Source organism: Montipora capricornis, chromosome 12, assembly GCF_036669925.1.
Source record: "Montipora capricornis isolate CH-2021 chromosome 12, ASM3666992v2, whole genome shotgun sequence".
Lineage (NCBI taxonomy): Eukaryota > Metazoa > Cnidaria > Anthozoa > Scleractinia > Acroporidae > Montipora > Montipora capricornis.
In genome coordinates, this window is record NC_090894.1 from 20,050,383 (window position 1) to 20,071,328 (window position 20,946).

Consider the following 20,946-nt stretch of genomic DNA (forward strand, 5'->3'; position numbering starts at 1 on the left):
CGGATTAAAGTTGAAAAAAAGATATTCTGGCTATTCGTAAAATTCAATCGAGGATCAGCAATAGGTATCCTTCGAACAACCTTGCCGTGGAAATTGAGTAGATCTGGCTGCATTTATAATTAGGAGATGCCTTCTTCCACTTTGGAAGAACTGCTGTAATTTATTTGTTATTGCTTCTTCTAAATTTTCGTAGCAGTGAGATTGAAACCAAACATTTAAGAAAAACGACACAACTATGGTATCCATCTTCAGTCGAAGGATGTTTGTAAGTATTATTCTACAATTTGTAATTTACACCTACTTGTTACATACTTTATATAAAGTCACTCACTTGTGAACATCCTTCAACTGAAGATGGATACTGGGTATCCCAAACATGTTTTTCAAATTTTTTAAAGTTGTGTCGTTTTTCTTAAATGTCACGTTATTGTTATTTATGATTTCACCACGGGGAACACCACACTGCGTCCATACTCAACTCAACGACCAACAACGACACCAAGGCCAAGTAAGTAAAAGTCACACTCGGTTGTGCAGAAAAGACCACCTTAGAAATTTGATTGGAGAAACTCGTTTACTTTGTTATGCAAGTACGACTTTTCTTGCTCGAACCCAATCAGGGAGACCGTCACGACCCCTGTGAGGCAAGACTTCTATTGTAACGACACTACCCGCAAATTTGTCGCTTTAGTGTTATTGTTTATGTAAAGATTTGTAGTAAGGCGTCTTTAAGATTTATACGTGATGTAGTTTTAAGTTATTGTTACTGTTATCATCAAGAGCCAGTTATTTCGCAGTTTGAATATAACAAAGAAAAGAGATTGCATGAGCGCATTGTTAATAGAAGGGGAGAATGGCGCGACAAGTTTCGTTATGTCACTACTGCGAAAAAGAACTGTCAGTTTTTAGAGGATTTTTATTATGTGGTGTATTTCGTATTTTGTGTTTCTTATCCTTGGTACTGGGTATTGATTAACATTTTGCGTGGAGTATTCCAACAACTCCTCCTCGAACGCCTTCTGCACCATCTACGTACAACTTTGCCTGTAGAAGGGCTACCAAATAAGAAGAAAAAGCAACCTAAACTAGGAACTTAACCCGTTTAATACTCAGGCTGCTTCCAACGACTCATCCATAGTCTTTTTCATGCTTTAACTTCAGTTTTTGAATTGAGTTAATAACAATTATGTTATTTTACTTTTAGGCATTTTCTCTTCGACAACAGTGGCACCAACTACCACCCCTTCTGTGATCCTCCCCTCTGGACCAAGTACACTAAACTCGACTTCTTTTCAAACCACTCCTCCTCAAACGCCTTCTGCACCAGGTAGGTACAACTTTACTGTAGAACTCAGCAATCCGATGAAGACCAAAAGCAATCTAAGTAAACCCGATGACGATGACGATATTACTGCCGTGTCCTAGCGCTTTTTGCTTTTGACTTTTGTTGCAAACGTATCGATTTTAAGCTTTGCATCTTGAAGTTTTGGGACAGCGAGCTGTAACGTGGAGATGAAAGATGAATTATCATTGAAACACTGGTAACATTTTCTGCCTCATAAACTTTAGAATTCATGAAATCGTCCTCGTCCAGCACACTCTTCATCTCTTTTCGGAAGCTTGTTCGTACGATAAATAGTTCTTTCATGGCCGCCGGCCCTTTCCCTCACCGCGTGGGATCTAAAGGCATCAGAAAGATCTTAATAAATTTATTAGAGAATCTTTGTTTTTTTTTTCCATTACTACGGAATTTCCCTTTCGTGTCTCTGATTGTGAATGGTGTTGTTGTCTTTAATATTTTACTTACTGATAATGCTAATTTTCTTTCAGATTGTGGGCCTTTCAGAAACAACACCCTGAGAAGTCCCGGATATCCTAACTACTATCCAAGAAACATGGATTGTGTCTATCGAGTTCCTATTCCTTTTGACCAGAAGTTGGTCATTTACTTTAACTATTTTTACTTGCCATACAGTTGGAATTGCGTGTAAGTACCAAAACATAAGGATTGGGTTTGTTTTCGAAATATTTGCTCTACGGTGCACTTATTAAAGTTTGATTTGCGAGGGCGTGAAAATGTATTTTAGGTTATAAACGGAGGCCTTAATTAACATATTCGTTATAATGAATTGGAACATCAATCAAACTGCGGGTAAGTGCCAAGACGTTAGCCAATAATTTGCTTTGCAAATACTTTGCTCTATTCTAGATCGATTACAATATTTAATGCATGGGTACCTTGTTGTGTTCTGGGATGACGTAAATGAATTTTCATTTGGAGATTATGAACGGACGCCCAAACATACTGTCATCCTATTTCATCGAGCTTTATTTAGATCATCGAATTTATAGGATTGCTGGTGGCCTTGTCTTTAAGTAATTAGATTTCAAGCCAGAAGCTACGAAGGCGATCAGCTGATGTAGTTTGGTTAGTGAGCGTGCAGCGTGTTTTGAACAATGTAAGCCTCGACTAACTCGGTATCCGACCGCTTCCAATTAGCATCTAACGTTTCGTTCAGCAAGATTTCTAGTGAAATGCCACCTTTGGAATACAGCCCTGTTCCTGTGGATCACACAATTGACGAGTTAATCATTACACCAGAGGCCGTTGAACGTCCTCTCTTGGCCGTAAGGGAAGGATTTAAGGCCGATCTCACTCACTGCTGTGTTTAGCAAATAATCGGAAGGGTTTGTGTTCTCGTGGCTGTGCCCTATTGTGATGCCTCATATCGACTCCTATCAGTTCGGCGGGATCAAAGATTCGTCCACCTCCCACGCCTTGGTACGTCTTTTCCACGAGTGGCTGCAAGGAGCTGAGACCCCTAAGGCGGTTATTAGATCTTGCCTGATTGACTTTTCTAAGGCATTTGATCGAATCGATCACAACATCTTGATTCATAAGCTTTGCCTACTAAATGTTCTGCCTATCTTATTGAACTGGTTTGCGAGCTTTCTTCAAGACCAGTCCCAGCGTATCAAGCTTGGTCAAGTGAAATCTAAGTGGAAATCTATCAATAACGGGGTACCACAGGCTTGGCCCCCTGTTTTTCCTGGTCATGATTAACGACTTGTTCACCTCCCTTCCTATTTATAAGTATATTGACGATTGCACCATCTTTCAAGGTTGTCACTGCCGCATGTGCCACGTGTACTCTACAGAAAGAGGTGGATCAAATAAACCAATGACAGTTACCAACAACATGCGACTCAACACAAAAAAGACCAAGGAGCTCACTATCTGCTTTGCAAAGAGTCAAGTCTCCCTCGACCCCCTCGTTGTTAACAATCAACAAGTTGAGTCTGTCCAGTCAGTCAAGCTCCTTGGAGTTCATATCAAGCGCGATCTTAAGTGGGATCTTCATGTCGATTCAGTTTTCTCGAAGGCTAGTAAGCGGCTGTACGCTTTAAGGACAACAAGGAAACTGCCAGGAACGCAGGACTGTCTTGATGATCTAGCTTTCAATATTATTTAATAATATGCCCAATTTAACGATCTTTCCATAGTTGTCAAAATATGCGATAAAAACCGCACAGAATTTCGAAGACAGGATTTCTATGCAAATAATTTGCTATTTTATGATGTACCCAATTTCTCGACCTGGTTTGACATGAATGTGACATCTTTTCTTTGATTGCTATTTGATTAATGTGCTTTTGTCCTTTTATATGATAGGTTCAACTATTTAAGAATCAGCAATGATAGGAACCATACAATCGGCACATACTGCAGTTGGGAAACTGGACGACGCGTGCTGATTACCAGTAGCGCAGCTGTGTTGTCTTTTCATTCAGACGGGAGTTTTCAATATAGGGGATTTGACCTATCTTTCTCTTTTATTCCACTTGGTGAGTTCCCCGGTAACGTGCTGTCGAAGAAGTGTAGTAATTCGAAGGTGGGCGTTGTGTAGGGTAAAGCATGGTAGTGTAGTGTAGTGTAGTGTGGCGTGGCGTGGCGTGGCGTGGTGTGGCGTGACCTGGCGTAGCGAGGCGTGGCGTGGCGTGGTGTGGTGTGGTGTAGTGTAGTGTAGTGTATTGTGGTGTAGAGTAGTACAAGGTAGCGTTGTGTGGAGTAGGTTTTAGTAATGTTTAGTATATTGTGGTGTCCTTGTTGTATGTGGTTATGAAAAAAATTGAGTTGGGGAGCCCTGTTAGGGGGAACTATCTCTTGTCCCTAAAATTACTGAGACTGTTATCCCTAAAATTCCCTTTGTTTGGAATTTGACAATATTTGGCAATTCTGAAGTGTAAAGCAGCCCGTTTTTTTTAACAGATAACCTAACAACTTAAACCCGATATACCTTATAATAGTCCTAGAAAGAAGAAATCGTTCAATCTTGGGGGAGTCTCTAACCCGACAAGCACGGGAGAGAGGCAGTCTCCATGTCTAACCCCACGCAACGAAGGAACAGGATCCGAAAGGAAATCATTCACTAAAATACGCATGTAGGCACCATTATACAAAGTAAAGATCCAATTCCGAAAAGATGGGCCAAAGCCAAAATGCTCCAAAAGATTCATTAGAAACGAACGATTAACACGATCAAAGGTTTTCTCCTGATCTAATGAAACGAGAATACCGGTCTCGGCGGTTTTCTAAATAAAATCTAAGTATCACGAAGAAGGGATAAATTAGAAGAAATAAACCGACCTGGAACAGAACAGGTCTGATCCGGGTCCACAAGAGAACTCAGAACCTTCGATAAACGAACAGGGAGAGCCTTCGAACAAATCTTATTGTCCAAAATCAAAAGGGAAATGGGGCACCAATTTGTTCAGATTCTTCCGAACATCTTTCTTATGAACCAAACGTGTAACACTTGACTTCATTGAATAACAAAGCTCGAGGTGGACTAAAGGTTCTTTAAAACTGCAACCAAAAGGGCGTCCAAAAGGGGCCAAAAAGGACTGTAAAACTCGATTGTTAGGCCATCAGGGCCGTGAGTTTTGTTTCTATTAGAGAGCGTAAGGCCCTCGGAAGATTCGCGTTCGGCAACAGACAAAACAAAAAAAAAAAAAAGAGTGGAAGAACACATCATGTAAGGGAAAGACAGTTTTCTTATTGATCCGGATCCGCATTTGTTGTACAAAAAGCGAAAATTTGCCAAGCAGGGTGCGAGTTGTGCTGTTGTTGATTCAAACTCTGGTGAGGTGTCTTAAAAAAGCTGAGGCAAAATTCTCCGAAAGGTAAAAGTATTATGTGCTCTCTGGTGGAGAAAATGCCGCTTTTTACGACGTAGAAATTAACAAGTTTATCGGGTGGGGGAAAGCGGCTAGGAAGCATAATTTTGTCCCAACCAGCTGGAAGAAGCGGAAAACTCTTGAGGATCTATATTGGTATTATTCACAGAGCTCGTAGTACCGTGATTACTTTTAAACGTTTATATTTATAGTTTAATTTATGCACATCTGTCACATTGCACTGTATTATTCCGAATTATTCCGGATTATTTCGGAAGTATTCGTTCCTACTCCTGTGATACAGGGCATGAATGAGTACAAAATTGTCAAATTCTCGAGCTGTGAATTTTCTTTGAGAACGTTTTTCCAAAGTTATCTTTTAAGACATTTTATTATAAATTATGGCCATGTTCTTGATATGACGGGTTATCATACACCTTATTCTAAAATGGCCGCCATTTTTGTTTGATTGCAAATTGGCCCTTTTGACCTCGTTCAAGGTTAAATATTCTTTTGAATTTTACGTTTGAAAGCGAGGCCAAAACGGTGAATTTGCAATCAAACAAAAGAATACTAAAATGGCAGCCACTTTGGAATGAGGCGTATAGCAGGCCAGCCTTATAACCTGTTAACAACACTGTTAATCTGATGTGCGCTGCGGGTAATAACAGGAACGTGAGGAAACTCAAACTCGCCAATCTGCCAGCACTTAGCAACAGGCGTTTGCAAGACATCCCCACACTAATATACAAAGTGAAAATTTAGCTTGTACCAAGTTGTGTCAGTATGTGAAATATTCAAGGCCAAGAACTCTCACTACGACCTCAGGAACTGTGATTTCGGAAAGCACTTACTAAGCTGGGTACCAAGGGCCATTAGTTTGGTCTAAACTTAGTAGTGAACTCAGGAAAGGGCGAAGGCTCAAAAGCATTTAAGGCCAAAACATGAAATAGATCGCTCAAGTTACACAGATAACAGTATTAGTTATTAGTTGCCGCAAGCTTCGTTGCTTATGCAACTGAGTAGATTGGTGTCCCCTAATAGCTTCCTGTATAGTATATGTTGGGGTTTAATTTTGTTTTTGGTTTGAATTTTTAAAAAATCAGTTCATTTTTTTTTTAACCAGTTTAAATTTGTAAAACTGGTTCTTTTTAATTAACTGTCTAAAAAAGGGATTTTTCTTTTTAGTGGGGTGTAGTTAAAAAAATAAGGGCTTGGCTTTTTTAGGGGTTTAAAAAGAACTAGACATCTTTACCTCCCTTCTACCCACCTACCCCTCCCTGATTTCTGCATTACCTCCATCCTACCCAACCCTTCCATCACACATCTATGCTTTCCTTCTATCAACCATAAGCCAATATTCTTAACCCAAAAGCCAAGACGACAGTTGTTTTAGACTAAACACTGCAAATAAGTGATTACTCCAATCTGACTATAACTACAATGCGTGCCAATCCCTTTCCTAGAATGCAGTGTCTGACAAGTGCAGACTGCAGACTAACCGTAACTCGCAGTAAAAGCTAACCGTTTTAAAATGGGTGCTTACACTTAAATACTGCTTCTCAGCGCTATTTGTAAGCAGCCTGCAGTTGTCATACACCGCCTGAAACGCTAACTGACTTTCAAATTAGTGCGTAAACCTAATTGAGAGCTTAACCCTAATCACTAAGCTGAGAATTTAACTCTAAACACTAAAAATTACTGTTCACATGCATAAATAATTATTATTGGCTTTGATAGCATCAGAGACAACAATCCATCATAATAATCTTAAAATAATTTTCCTACTTTATTTTATACATACTCTATAAAGTTAATTACAGAAAGATATCCAAATATGTTAAAATGGGCAGTGTTTTAAAAAAAAATTAAACCAGTGGAAAAATTTAAACTGGTTTGAAAAAACCAAAAACAAAATTAAACCGCAACATATACATTTAAGTAAAGTTCTAAGGTTATATTAGAAGCACGTTAAGTTTAAACGAAGTCTACGGAATAGTATCATATCTGTCCAAACAATTTTAAGGTGGCTCTGAACCATGCCGTGAGTTCTTATTTTAAATTCTAAAGATGCAAAAACGGTGCTTGTGTTTCTTTTGTGAAATTGCAGCGGAATAAACGTTCAAAAGAGTGAGGTTTGGACAATTTTTTATACAAAGCTCTTATACCGCTAAGCTACGAACTAACTGTTTTAGGGGCAACTTGTAGTTAGGACAACCAATTTCATATCCCACTATACTAAGTTCAAATGGTGCTCTGCTAGGACCATGGTGTTTAAGGCAAAGGTTCGCGCTTCAGCGGATTAAAGTTGAAAAATATATATTCTGGCTGTTCGTAAAATTCAATTGAGGATCAGCAATAGCTATCCTTCGAACAACCTTGCCATGGAAATTGAGTAGATCTGGCTGCATTTATAATTAGGAGATGCCTTCTTCCACATTGGAAGAACTGCTGTAATTTATTTGTTATTGTTTCTTCCAAATTTACGTAGCAGTGAGATTGAAATCAAACATTTAAGAAAAACGACACAACTTGTAAATTTGCACGACATGTTTCGGATACTCAGGTATCCATCTTCAGTTGAAGGATGTTTGTAACTATTATTCTACAATTTTTAATTTACACCTACTTGTTACATACTTTATATAAAGTCTCTCACTTGTAAACATCCTTCAACTGAAGACGGATACTGAGTGTCCGCAACGTATTTTTCAAATTGTTTAAAGTTGTGTCGTTTTTCTTAAATGTCACATTATTGTTATTTATGATTTCACCACGGGGAACACCACACTGCGTCCATACTCAACTCAACGACCAACAACGACACCAAGGCCAAGTAAGTAAAAGTCACACTCGGTTGTGCAGAAAAGACCACCTTAGAAATTTGATTGGAGAAACTCGTTTACTTTGTTATGCAAGTAAGACTTTTCTTGCTCGAACCCAATCAGGGAGACCGTCACGACCCCTGTGAGGCAAGACTTCTATTTTAACGACACTACCCGCAAATTTGTCGCTTTAGTGTTATTGTTTATGTAAAGATTTGTAGTCAGGCGTCTTTAAGATTTATTCGTGATGTAGTTTTAAGTCATTGTTACTGTTATCATCAAGAGCCAGTTATTTCGCAGTTTGAATATAACAAAGACAAAGATTGCATGAGCACATTGTTAATAGGAGGGCAGAATGGGGCGACAAGTTTCGTTATGTCACTACTGCGAAAAAGAACTGTCAGTTTTTAGAGGATTTTTATTATGTGGTGTATTTCGTATTTTGTGTTGCTTATCCTTGGTACTGGGTAATGATGACCATTTTGTGTGGGGTATTCCAACAACTCCTCCTCGAACGCCTTCTGCACCATCTACGTACAACTTTGCCTGTAGAAGGGCCACCAAATAAGAAGAAAAAGCAACCTAAACTAGGAACTTAACCCGTTTAATACTCAAGCTGCTTCCAACAACTCGTCCATAGTCTTTTTGATGCTTTAACTTCAGTTTTTGAATTGAGTTAATAACAATTCTGTTATTTTACTTTCAGGCATTTTCTCTTCGACAACAGTGGCACCAACTACAACCCCTTCTGTGATCCTCCCCTCAGGACCAAGTGCACTAAACCCGACTTCTATTCAAACCATTCTTCCTCAAACGCCTTCTGCCCCAGGTATGACAACTTTACACTGTACCTGTAGAAAGACAACAAATAAGAAGGAGAAAAATGAAACTGACCCAGGAACTTAAGCTTAACCCCTTCTAATACTCTGCTGCTTCCAACAACTTGTTCATTGTCTTTTTGATGCTTTGACTTCAGATTTTGAAATGCGTTAATAACAATTATTGTATTTTACTTTTAGGTATTTTTTCTTTCATTACGGTAACACCAACAACCACCCTCTCTCCGATCGCCTCAGGACCAAATACACTAAACTCCATATTACTGCCGTGTCCAAGCGTTTTTGCTTTTGACTTTTGTTGCAAACGTACCAATTATAAGCTTTGCGTATTGAAGTTTTGGGACAGTGAGCTGTAACGTGGAGATGAAAGATGAATTATCATTGAATCACTGGTAACATGTTCTGCCCCATAAACTTGAGAATTCACGAAATCGTGCTCGTCCAGCACACTCTTCATCTCTTTTTGGAAGCATTTTTATAGGATGTATAGTTCTTTTATGGCTGCCCGCCTTTTTCCTCACCACGTGGGATCTAAAGGCATCAGAAAGATCTTAATAAATTCATTAGAGAATCTTTGGATTTTTTTTCCCATTGCTACGGAATTTCCATTTCAGATACGTGTCTCTGATTGTGATTGGTGTTGTTCTCTTCAATATTTTACTTACTGATAATGCTAATTTTCTTTCAGATTGTGGGTCTTTCAGAAACAACATCCTGAGAAGTCCCGGATATCCTAACAACTATCCAAGAAACATGGATTGTGTCTATCGAGTTCCTATTCCTTTTGACCAGAAGTTGGTCATTTACTTTAACTTTTTTGAGTTGGAACGCTATTGGAGTTGCCGGTAAGTGCCAAAACATTTAGGATTGGGTTTGTTTTCCAAATATTTGCTCTACGGTGCACCTATTAAAGTTTGATTTGCCTGGGCGTGAAAATGTATCGGAGGTTATAAACGGAGGCCTTAACATATTCGTTATAATGAATTGGAACATCAATCAAAGTGCGGGTAAGTGCCAAGACGTTAGCCAATAATTTGCTTTGCAAATACTTTGCTCTATTCTACATCGATTACAATATTTAACGCATGGGTAACTTGTTGTGTGGTCTGGGATGACGTAAATGAATTTTCATTTGGAGATTATGAACTGACACCCAAACATACTGTCATCCTATTTCATCGGGCTTTATTTAGATCATCAAATTTATAGGATTGCTGGTGGCCTTGTCTTTAAGTAATTATATTTCAAACCAGAAGCTACGAAGGCGATCAGCTGATGTAGTTTGGTTAGTGAGCGTGCAGCGTGTTTTGAACAATGTAAGCCTCGACTAACTCGGTATCCGACCGCTTCCAATTAGCATCCAATGTTGAACGTTCTCTCTTGGCGGTAAAGGAAGGTAAATCACCTGGATCTGATGATATCCCTAATTGGCTATTAAAGGACTTTGCGCCAGTCATTTCCCACCCTATCGCCTCTATATTTAACGCCTCTATCAGACAAGGTAGAGTTCCTGCTATGTTTATCAGAGTATTGGAAGGGTTTGTGTTCTCGTGGCTCTGCCCTATTGTGATGCCTCATATCGACTCCCATCAGTTCGGCGAGATCAAAGTTCTGCGAGTTCGGCGAGATCAAAGATTCGTCCACCTCCCACGCCTTGGTACATCTTATTCACGAGTGGCTGCAAGGAGCTGAGACCCCTAAGGCGGTTATTAGATCTTGCCTGATTGACTTTTCTAAGGCATTTGATCGAATCGATCACAACATCTTGATTCATAAGCTTTGCCAACTAAATGCTCCGCCTATCTTATTGAACTGGTGTGCGAGCTTTCTTCAAGACCGGTCCCAGCGTGTCAAGGTTGGTCAAGTGAAATCTATCAATGCCGGAGTACCACAGGGGACCAAGCTTGTTCCTCTGTTCTTCCTGGTCATGATTAACGACTTGTCTCCCTCTCTTCCTATTTATAAGTATATTGACGATTGCACCATCTTCGATGTTGTCACTGCCGCATGTGCTACGTCTACTCTGCAGAAAGTGGTGGATCAAATAAACCAGTGAACAGTTACCAACAACATGCGACTCAACACAAAGAAGACCAAGGAGCTCACTATCTACTTTGCAAAGAGTCAAGTCTCCCTCGACCCCCTCGTTGTCAACAATCAACAACTTGAGTCTGTCCAGTCAGTCAAGCTGCTTGGAGTCCATATCAAGCGCGATCTTAAGTGGGATCTTCATGTCGATTCAGTTTTCTCGAAGGCTAGTGAGCGGTTGTACGCTTTAAGGACAACAAGGAAACTGCCAGGAACGCAGGACTGTCTTGATGATCTAGCTCTCAATATTATTTAATAATATGCCCAATTTAACGATCTTTCCGTAGTTGTCAAAATATGCGATAAAAATCGCACTGGATTTCGAACACAGGATTTCTATGCAAATAATTTGCTATTTTATGATGTACCCAATTTCTCGACCTGGTTTTGACATGAATGTGACATCTTTTCCTTGATTGCTATTTGATTAATGTGCTTTTGTCCTTTTATATGATAGGTACGACTATTTAAGAATCAGCAATGATAGGAACCATATCATCGGCACATACTGCGGTTTGCAAACTGGACTACGCGTGCTGATTACCAGTAGCGCAGCTGTGTTGTCTTTTCATTCAGACGGGAGTGTTCAATATAGAGGATTTGACCTATCTTTCTCTTTTATTCCACTTGGTGAGTTCCTTGGTAACGTGCTGTCGAAGAAGTGTAGTAATGCGAAGGTGGGCAAACTAGCATATTTGCCCTCGAAGCTTCGCTTCTCGGGCAAATATTTGTTTTAAGAACCTCAAATTTCCAAGGGGCAACTATCAGCCGATAGTTCCTCGACAGAAACGCTATTTAAACAATAGAGTGTTTCTGTCGAGGAACTATCGGCTGATAGTTGCCCCGCGGCAATTTGATGTTCTTAAAACAAATATTTGCACGAGAAGCGAAGCTTCGAGGGCAAATATGCTAGTTTTAAGAACATCAAATTTCCAAGGGGCAACTATTAGATCGTGCGCTGCGGGTAATAACAGGAACGTGAGGGAACTCCTCAAACTCGCCAATCTGCCAGCACTTAGCAACAGGCGTTTGCAAGACATCCCCACACTAATATACACAGTGAAGATTTAGCTTGTACCAAGTTGTGTCAGTATGTGAGATATTCAAGGCCAAGAACTCTCACTACGACCTCAGGAACTGTGATTTCGAAATACTTTGTTTCAACACTATACGTTACGGTAAGCACTTACTAAGCTTGATACGAAGGGCCATTAGTTTGGTCTAAACTTAGTAGTGAACTCAGGAAAGGGCGAAGACTCAAAAGCATTTAAGGCCAAAACATGAAATAGATCGCTCAAGTTACATAGATAACAGTAATAGTTATTAGTTGCCGCAAGCTTCGTTGCTTATGCAACTATGTAGATTGGTGTCCCCTAATAGCTTCCTGTATAGTATATATGTTGTGGTTTAATTTTGTTTTTGGTTTGAATTTTTAAAAAACCAGTTCCTTTTTTTTTTAAACCAGTTTAAATTTTTAAAACTGGTTCTTTTTAATCAACTGTCTAAAAAAGGGATTTTTCTTTTTTGTGAAGTGTAGTTAAAAAAATAAGGGCTTGGCTTTTTTAGGGGGTTTAAAAAGAACTAGACATCTTTACCTCTCCTCTACCCACCTACCCCTCCCTGATTTCTGCATTACCACCATCCTACCCCACCCTTCCATCACACATCTATGCTTTCTTTCCATCAACCATAAGCCAATATTCTTAACCCAAAAGCCAAGACGACAGTTGTTTTAGACTAAACACTGCAAGTAAGTGATTACTCCAATCTGACTATAACTACAATGCGTGCCAATCCCTTACCTAGAATGCAGTGTCTGACACGTGCAGACTGCAGACTAACCGTAACTCGTAGAAAAAGCTAACCGTTTTAAAATGGGTGCTTAGACTTAAATACTGCTTCTCAGCGCTATTTGTAAGCAGCCTGCAGTTGTCATACACCGCCTGAAACGCTAACTGACTTTCAAATTAGTGCGTAAACCTAATTGAGAGCTTAACCCTAATCACTAAGCTGAGAATTTAACTCTAAACACTAACAATTACTGTTCACATGCATAAATAATTATTATTGGCTTTGATAGCATCAGAGACAACAATCCATCATAATAATCTTAAAATAATGTTACTACTTTATTTTATGCATACTCCATAAAGTTAATTACAGAAAGATATCCAAATATGTTAAAATGGGCAGTGTGCTAAAAAATATTAAACCAGTTTAAAAATTTAAACTGGTTTGAAAAAACCAAAAACAAAATTAAACCGCAACATATACATTTAGATCTGGCTGCATTTATACTTAGGAGATGCCTTCTTCCACTTTGGAAGAACTGCTGTAATTTATTTGTTATTGCTTCTTGCAAATTTTCGTAGCAGTGAGATTGAAATCAAACATTTAAGAAAAACGACACAACTTGTAAATTTGCACGACATGTTTCGGATACTCAGGTATCCATCTTCAGTTGAAGGATGTTTGTAAGTATTATTCTACAATTTGTAATTTAAACCTACTTGTTAAATACTTTATATAAAGTAACTCACTTGTAAACATCCTTTAACTGAAGATGGATACTGAGTATCCGAAACATGTTTTTCCAATTTTTGTAAAGTTGTGTCGTTTTTCTTAAATGTCACGTTATATTTATTTATGATTTAACCACAGGGAACACCACACTGCGTCCATACTCAACTCAAAGACCAACAACGACACCAAGGCCAAGTAAGTAAAAGTCACACTCGGTTGTGCAGAAAAGATCATCTTATAAATTTGATTGGAGAAACTCGTTTACTTTGTTATGCAAGTAAGATTTTTCTTGCCCGAATCCAATCAGGGAGACCATCACGACCCCTGTGAGGCAAGACTTCTATTGTAACGACACTAGCCGCACATTTGTCGCTTTAGGGTTATTGGATGTCATAACACGTGTTTATGTAAAGATTTGTAGTCAGGCGTCTTTAAGATTTATTCGTGATGTAGTTTTAAGTCATTGTTACTGTTATCATCAAGAGCCAGTTATTTCGCAGTTTGAATATAACAAAGACAAAGATTGCATGAGCGCATTGTTAATAGGAGGGCAGAATGGCGCGACAAGTTTGGTCATGTCACTACTGCGAAATTTTTAGAGGATTTTTATTATGTGGTGTATTTCGTATTTTGTGTTGCTTATCCTTGGTACTGGGTAATGATGACCATTTTGTGTGGGGTATTCTAACAACTCCTCCTCGAACGCCTTCTGCACCATCTACGTACATTTTTGCCTGTAGAAGGTTCACCAAATAAGAAGAAAAGGCAACCTAAACTAGGAACTTAACCCGTTTAAAACTCAGGCTGCTTCCAACAACTCGTCCATAGTCTTTTTCATGCTTTAACTTCAGTTTTTGAATTGAGTTAATAACAATTCTGTTATTTTACTTTCAGGCATTTTCTCTTCGAGAACAGTGGCACCAACTACCACCCCTTCTGTGATCCTCCCCTCTGAACCAAGTGCACTAAACTTGACTTCTATTCAAACCACTCCTCCTCAAACGCCTTCTGCACCAGGTAGGTACACCTTTTCTGTAGAACTCAGCAATCCGATGAAGACCAAAAGCAATCTAAGTAAACCCGATGACGATGACGATATTACTGCCGTGTCCTAGCGCTTTTTGCTTTTGACTTTTGCTGCAAACGTATCGATTTTAAGTTTTGCATCTTGAAGTCTTGGGACAGCGAGCTGTAACGTGGAGATGAAAGATGAATTATCATTGAAACACTGGTAACATTTTCTGTCCCATAAACTTGAGAATTCATGAAATCGTCCTCGTCCAGCACACTCTTCATCTCTTTTCGGAAGCTTGTTCGTACGGTAAATAGTTCTTTCATGGCTACCGGCCTTTTCCCTCATCGCGTGGGATCTAAAGGCATCAGAAAGATCTGAATAAATTCATTAGAGAATCTTTGGTTTTTTTTTTCCATTGCTACGGAATTTCCCTTTCAGATACGTGTCTCTGATTGTGAATGGTGTTGTTGTCTTCAATATTTTACTTACTGATAATGCTAATTTTCTTTTAGATTGTGGGTCTTTCAGAAACAACATCCTGAGAAGTCCCGGATATCCTAACAACTATCCAAGAAACATGGATTGTGTCTATCGAGTTCCTATTCCTTTTGACCAGAAGTTGGTCATTTACTTTAACTTTTTTAACTTGGTATATACTTGGAAGTGTTGGTAAGTGCCAAAACATTAGGATTGCGTTTGTTTTCCAAATATTTGCTCTACGGTGCACCTATTAAAGTTTGATTTGCGTGGGCGTGAAAATGTATTGGAGGTTATAAACGGAGGCCTTAACATATTCGTTATAATGAATTGGAACATCAATCAAACTGCGGGTAAGTGCCAAGACGTTAGCCAATAATTTGCTTTGCAAATACTTTGCTCTATTCCAGATCGATTACAATATTTAATGCATGGGTACCTTGTTGTGTTCTGGGATGACGTAAATGAATTTTCATTTGGAGATTATGAACGGACGCCCAAACATACTGTCATCCTATTTCATCGAGCTTTACTTAGATCATCAAATTTATAGGATTGCTGGGGGCCTTGTCTTTAAGTAATTAGATTTCAAGCCAGAAGCTACGAAGGCGATCAGCTGATGTAGTTTGGTTAGTGAGCGTGCAGCGTGTTTTGAACAATGTAAGCCTCGACTAACTTGGTATCCGACCGCTTCCAATTAGCATGCAATGTTTCGTTCAGCAATATTTTTGGTGACATGCCACCTTTGGAATACAGCCCTGTTGCTGTGGATCACACACTTGACGAGTTAATCATCACACTAGAGGCCGTTGAACGTTCTCTCTTGGCCGCAACGGAAGGTAAATCACCTTGGATCTGATGATATCCCTAATTGGCTATTAAAGGACTTTGCGCCAGTCATTTCCCACCCTATCGCCTCTATATTTAACGCCTCTATCAGACAAGGCAAAGTTCCTTCGTTGTGGAAATGTGACGATGTTCTCCCTTTTGCGAAGACTCCCAAGCCAAAGTCTTTACAGTGCGATTTAAGGCCGATCTCACTCACTGCTGTGTTTAGCAGAGTATTGGAAGGGTTTGTTTTCTCGTGGCTGTGCCCTATTGTGATGCCTCATATCGACTCCCATCAGTTCGGCGGGATCAAAGATTCGTCCACCTCCCACGCCTTGGTACGTCTTATCCACGAGTGGCTGCAAGGAGCTGAGACCCCTAAGGCGGTTATTAGATCTTGCCTGATTGACTTTTCTAAGGCGTTTGATCGAATCGATCACAGCATCTTGATTCATAAGCTTTGCCTACTAAATGTTCTGCCTATCTTATTGAACTGGTGTGCGAGCTTTCTTTAAGACCGGTCCCAGCGTGTCAGGCTTGGTCAAGTGAAATCTAGGTGGAAGTGTATCAATGCCGGGGTATCAATGCCTGGTCATGATTAACGACTTGTCTACCTCCCTTCCTATTTATAAGTATATTGACGATTGCACCATATTTCGAGCTCGTCACTGCCGCATGTGCTACGTGTACTCTACAGAAAGAGGTGGATCAAATAAACCAATGACAGTTACCAACAACATGCGTCTCAACACAAAAAAGGCCAAGGAGCTCACTATCTGCTTTGCAAAGAGTCAAGTCTCCCTCGACCCCCTCGTTGTTAACAATCAACAACTTGAGTCTGTCCAGTCAGTCAAGCTACTTGGAGTCCATATCAAGCGCGATCTTAAGTGGGATCTTCATGTCGATTCAGTTTTCTCGAAGGCTAGTAAGCTGTTGTACGCTTTAAGGACAACAAGGAAGCTGCCATGAACGCAGGACTGTCTTGATGATCTAGCTTTCAATATTATTTAATAATATGCCCAATTTAACGATCTTTCCATAGTTGTCAAAATATGCGATAAAAATCGCACAGGATTTCGAAGACAGGATTTCTATGCAAATAATTTGCTATTTTATGATGTACCCAATTTCTCGACCTGGTTTAACAAAAATGTGACGTCTTTTCTTTGATTGCTATTTGATTAATGTGCTTTTGTCCTTTTATATGATAGGTTCGACTATTTAAGAATCAGCAATGATAGGAACCATACAATCGGCAAATACTGCGGTGTGCAAACTGGACGGAGTGTGCTGATTACCGGTAGTGCAGTTGTGTTGTCTTTTCATTCAGACTGGATTTTTTGGATTTTTCAAAATAGAGGATTTGACCTACATTTCTCCTTTTTCCCACTTGGTGAGTTGGACATTAACACGCTCACGACCAAGTGCAGTGTAGTGAAGTTGAGTAAAGTGAAGTGCAGCGTTGTGTAATGTATGGCAGGGTAGTGTGTGTAGAGTAGTGTAATGTAATATAGTGTAGGGTAGGGTAGGGTGGGGTAGGGTAGGGTAGGGTAGGTAGGGTAGGGTAGGGTAGTGTTGAGTGTTGTAGGGTAGTAAAGTGATGTTTAGTTTACTTTCGTGTTCTGTCGTGTCGTGAAATTTCAAGTCAATTTTTAATTTTAACTGACACAAATATCAAAATATCAAAAGAGTCAATATTAAGGCAAAATGAAAATCTAAAACCAAGGTAATCACAGATAGCTAAAATACAACAATTGTGCGAAAGTTTTTTTACATTTAAAATGTTTAGGAAACTAATCGATTAGGTGACTCAAAGGAAAAGAAAGTTTATTTAAGGAACACAATGCTGAATAACATATTAGTGTAAAAAGTATTACTTCGTGGACTAATTACTAACTACCTTAATTTACCATTAAACTTGACCTGCAATGGCACTAATAATTTATATAACAACTGGCCCATTCCCTCATTTTGTATCCCTCACCTAAAAGATCTTACTCACTCACTAAGCCTTTCCTTCCTCTCACTGGCTATACTTTTAAATCTTCAGTGTGTCAAAAGCACTTCAATACTCCTTGATTAAATACTACTAGTCGTTAAAGTAGATTATGCATTCCAGTTCTGTGTTGTGCAGTGCAATGTTGTATGGCTTGGTCCGGCGCGTTGCGGTGCGGTGCGGACCGGAGTCGTGTTGTATAGGGTAAAGTAGTACAGAGTAGGATATAATTGTATTATGGTGTCATGTAGGGTATTCTAGTTTATAAGCCACATCGGTTATATAAAAAAAACAACGTACCTGTGCTTGTCGGCATAAAAACAAAAGTACAAATTTTCTCTGTTGCTATGGAAAATAGTTCATGAAATTGGAATTTGAAATCTTTTGCATTATTGACACATACCAAGAGCTCCTGTAAATACTTGTTTTATCCGCGCGCAAGGAAAGTGATTGGTGAAACTCCTGAACTGGCTGATTGTAATGCAGGGTTGTGTGGCGTAGTCAGTGCTCAGTTACATCAATAATTAAGGAATGCCTCCTTCCACTTTGCAAAACTACTGTGATTCATTTCTTGTTGTTATGAATAATTTGATCAAACGGAACACCACACTGCGTCCATACTCAAGTCAACGACCAACAACGACACCAAGGCCAAGTAAGTAAAAGTCACACTCGGTTGTTCAGAAAAGACCACCTTATAAATTTGATTGAAGAAACTCGTTTACTTTGTTATGCAAGTAACATTTTTCTTGCCAGAACCCAATCAGGGAGACCGTCAGGACCCCTGTGAGGCAAGACTTCTATTGTAACAACACTACTCGCACATTTGTCGCTTTAGTGTTATTGGATGTCATAACACGTGTCTATCTAAAAATTTGTAGTCAGGCGTCTTTAAGACTTATTCGTGATGTAGTTTTAAGTTATTGTTACTGTTATCATCAAGAGCCAGTTATTTCGCAGTTTGATTATAACAAAGGCAAAGATTGCATGAGCGCATTGTTAATAGGAGGGCGGAATGGCGCGACAAGTTTCGTTATGTCACAACTGCGAAATTTTTAGAGGATATTTATTATGTGGTGCATTTCGTACTTTGTGTTGCTTATCCTTGGTACTGGGTAATGATGACCATTTTGTGTGGGGTATTCCAACAACTCCTCCTCGAACGCCTTCTGCACCATCTACGTACAACTTTGCCTGTAGAAGGGCCACCAAATAAGAAGAAAAAGCAACCTAAACTAGGAGTTTTGTACGAAAGCCACCACGGTGGTCCACCAATATGACAGCCAGAAATCAAGTAAAAGCCTCTGGAGTTCACGTGACAGTACACATGAGTAGAAACACATGTCCTAATATACTTGCAACGTTTCAAATGCGGAGAATCATAATGATCATCATCGCAGATTTGTCAACTAAAGTTGTATGTTTTATAGGATCTATAATTAAAGGGAGTGTTGCTATCTCTCTACCAGCAGAGATATCTCGAAATGCATGAGCTTCACGCCGTCGCAACTGGGCACCTCTCACCAATTAGGTACATCGAATGATATGTATAAATTAAGTCTTGGAACAGTTTTCCCACATCTGTAATCCATGAATGACTAAGTGAATTTAAAACTATTGTCGCATCAATGTAGACGTTCTTCATTGTAAATATTTTATTTTATTTATTCATCTGTTTACTTAATCTTTATTATTTTAAACTGCTAGTATAGTTTTTACTGTTTAAGTGATACACTCATTCAAGATTACAGTGCCTCTCAACTCAACGCAGTTTTTCACTTTATTTATTGTCCGAAATCGTCCCAAATACATTTTGTTGTTTTTAGAAACTTTGGATTGAAAATTCACTTTTTTATTTGTGTTGAAAGCCGGGATGACGTCATAAAATGCTTAACCTTTTTTGTTCCTTTTAAATTAATTGGTGACGTCATCCCTGTATCCAACCCATTCCCCTTCATTGCTCGGTTACGGATCAAAGTGTAACGCTTTTTCCGTCTTTCAAAGCAAAAAAAAGGAAGTGAATTTTCAATCCAAAGGCTCTACAACCAACCGCACAATGTATTTGGGACTATGTCGGAGAATAAATAAAGCGGAGAACGTTGGCTGGTGGAACACCGTTTTGAACACGTACAGTGAGAGCAGATTCAAAAGAACTTTTCGCGTCTCAAAGGCAACTTTTTGGTTGTTCTTCCTCTGATTTACTCGAATGTATATCCGTAAAACATCTACCAGATGATGTCGAATATTTATGACAGAAACTGACAATTTCTGAATAACTGATTTCTTCGACTTCTTTTTCGTCATCGGCATTGTCGAGTATAGCTGGAGTCGCAATCGAGTAAAAAGAATGCTTGTATGCATTTGAATTTGCAAATATGTGCATAAAAAACTTATGAGGACGATTTGCTCGAGTTCTAGAATATGAAGACTGAACTGAATTTGGATGAGAAATATGGTCTAAGTTGTAAACAACTATATACATCATAGTTACCGAGTCTACGTATCTATGTTTTTCTAAACTATCCCAGCCCAGTGAGTGTGTCATACCTATCACACTAGAATAACTAGTAATCAGAGGAAACACAACTAGCAGCAGCACGTTGAATTGATTCTATAGATGCTATGTGCTGCTTTTTAAAAGAAGACCAACAGCGTGAAGCATATTCAACACGTGACCTAACTAATGACTTATAGGCCTGTTATTTAACATAATTGCTGCAGCTATATAGATTTCTACGTAAAAGGCCAAGGATCTTTGAGGCTTTAGATTTGACCTCTCTAACTTGTGTATCCCATTGCAAATCATCTTGTATTAAGATACCCAGGTACTTATGGCATGATACTATCCCTAGGGGCTTATTTGACATCTGACGGCTAATGGTCGACTCTGAGTTTGATCTAGTTATAGACACAACATTGCATTTATCAAAATTAAGGCTCATTTGTCAGGTTTTGGCCCAGTCAGTAATAGAGTCAATGTCATTTTGAAAGATGACTTTATCCTGTGATCTCAGGATTTCACGATACATTACAGCGTCATCAGCAAACATCAATTATCTAAGTGATGAACAGAGAGGGGCCAAGCACTGTGCCTTAGGGAACACCAGATGTGACATCAGCCCAACCTGATTTTTCATCATTCACTTGGACACGTTGAGAGCGGCCTGGAAGGAATTA

The 20,946-nt window shown here is 39.2% G+C and overlaps 1 protein-coding gene across 4 annotated transcripts in view; it reads left to right on the forward strand.

The window, feature by feature from the left end:
- The window catches only part of LOC138026525 (cubilin-like), a 73,677-nt gene that overhangs the window by 45,861 nt on the left and 6,870 nt on the right, over positions 1 to 20,946 (forward strand). For 2 of the 4 annotated variants that reach the window (XM_068873907.1, XM_068873908.1), the window contains 10 exons: positions 1,205 to 1,327; positions 1,831 to 1,987; positions 3,674 to 3,846; positions 8,710 to 8,832; positions 9,531 to 9,687; positions 11,388 to 11,560; positions 13,592 to 13,648; positions 14,348 to 14,470; positions 14,981 to 15,137; positions 16,985 to 17,166. In XM_068873907.1, the coding sequence (XP_068730008.1) occupies positions 1,205 to 1,327; positions 1,831 to 1,987; positions 3,674 to 3,846; positions 8,710 to 8,832; positions 9,531 to 9,687; positions 11,388 to 11,560; positions 13,592 to 13,648; positions 14,348 to 14,470; positions 14,981 to 15,137; positions 16,985 to 17,166 (1,425 nt within the window). The remainder of the gene's footprint in view (positions 1 to 1,204; positions 1,328 to 1,830; positions 1,988 to 3,673; positions 3,847 to 8,709; positions 8,833 to 9,530; positions 9,688 to 11,387; positions 11,561 to 13,591; positions 13,649 to 14,347; positions 14,471 to 14,980; positions 15,138 to 16,984; positions 17,167 to 20,946) is intronic. The other 2 variants (XM_068873910.1, XM_068873909.1) reach the window with 2 other exon arrangements.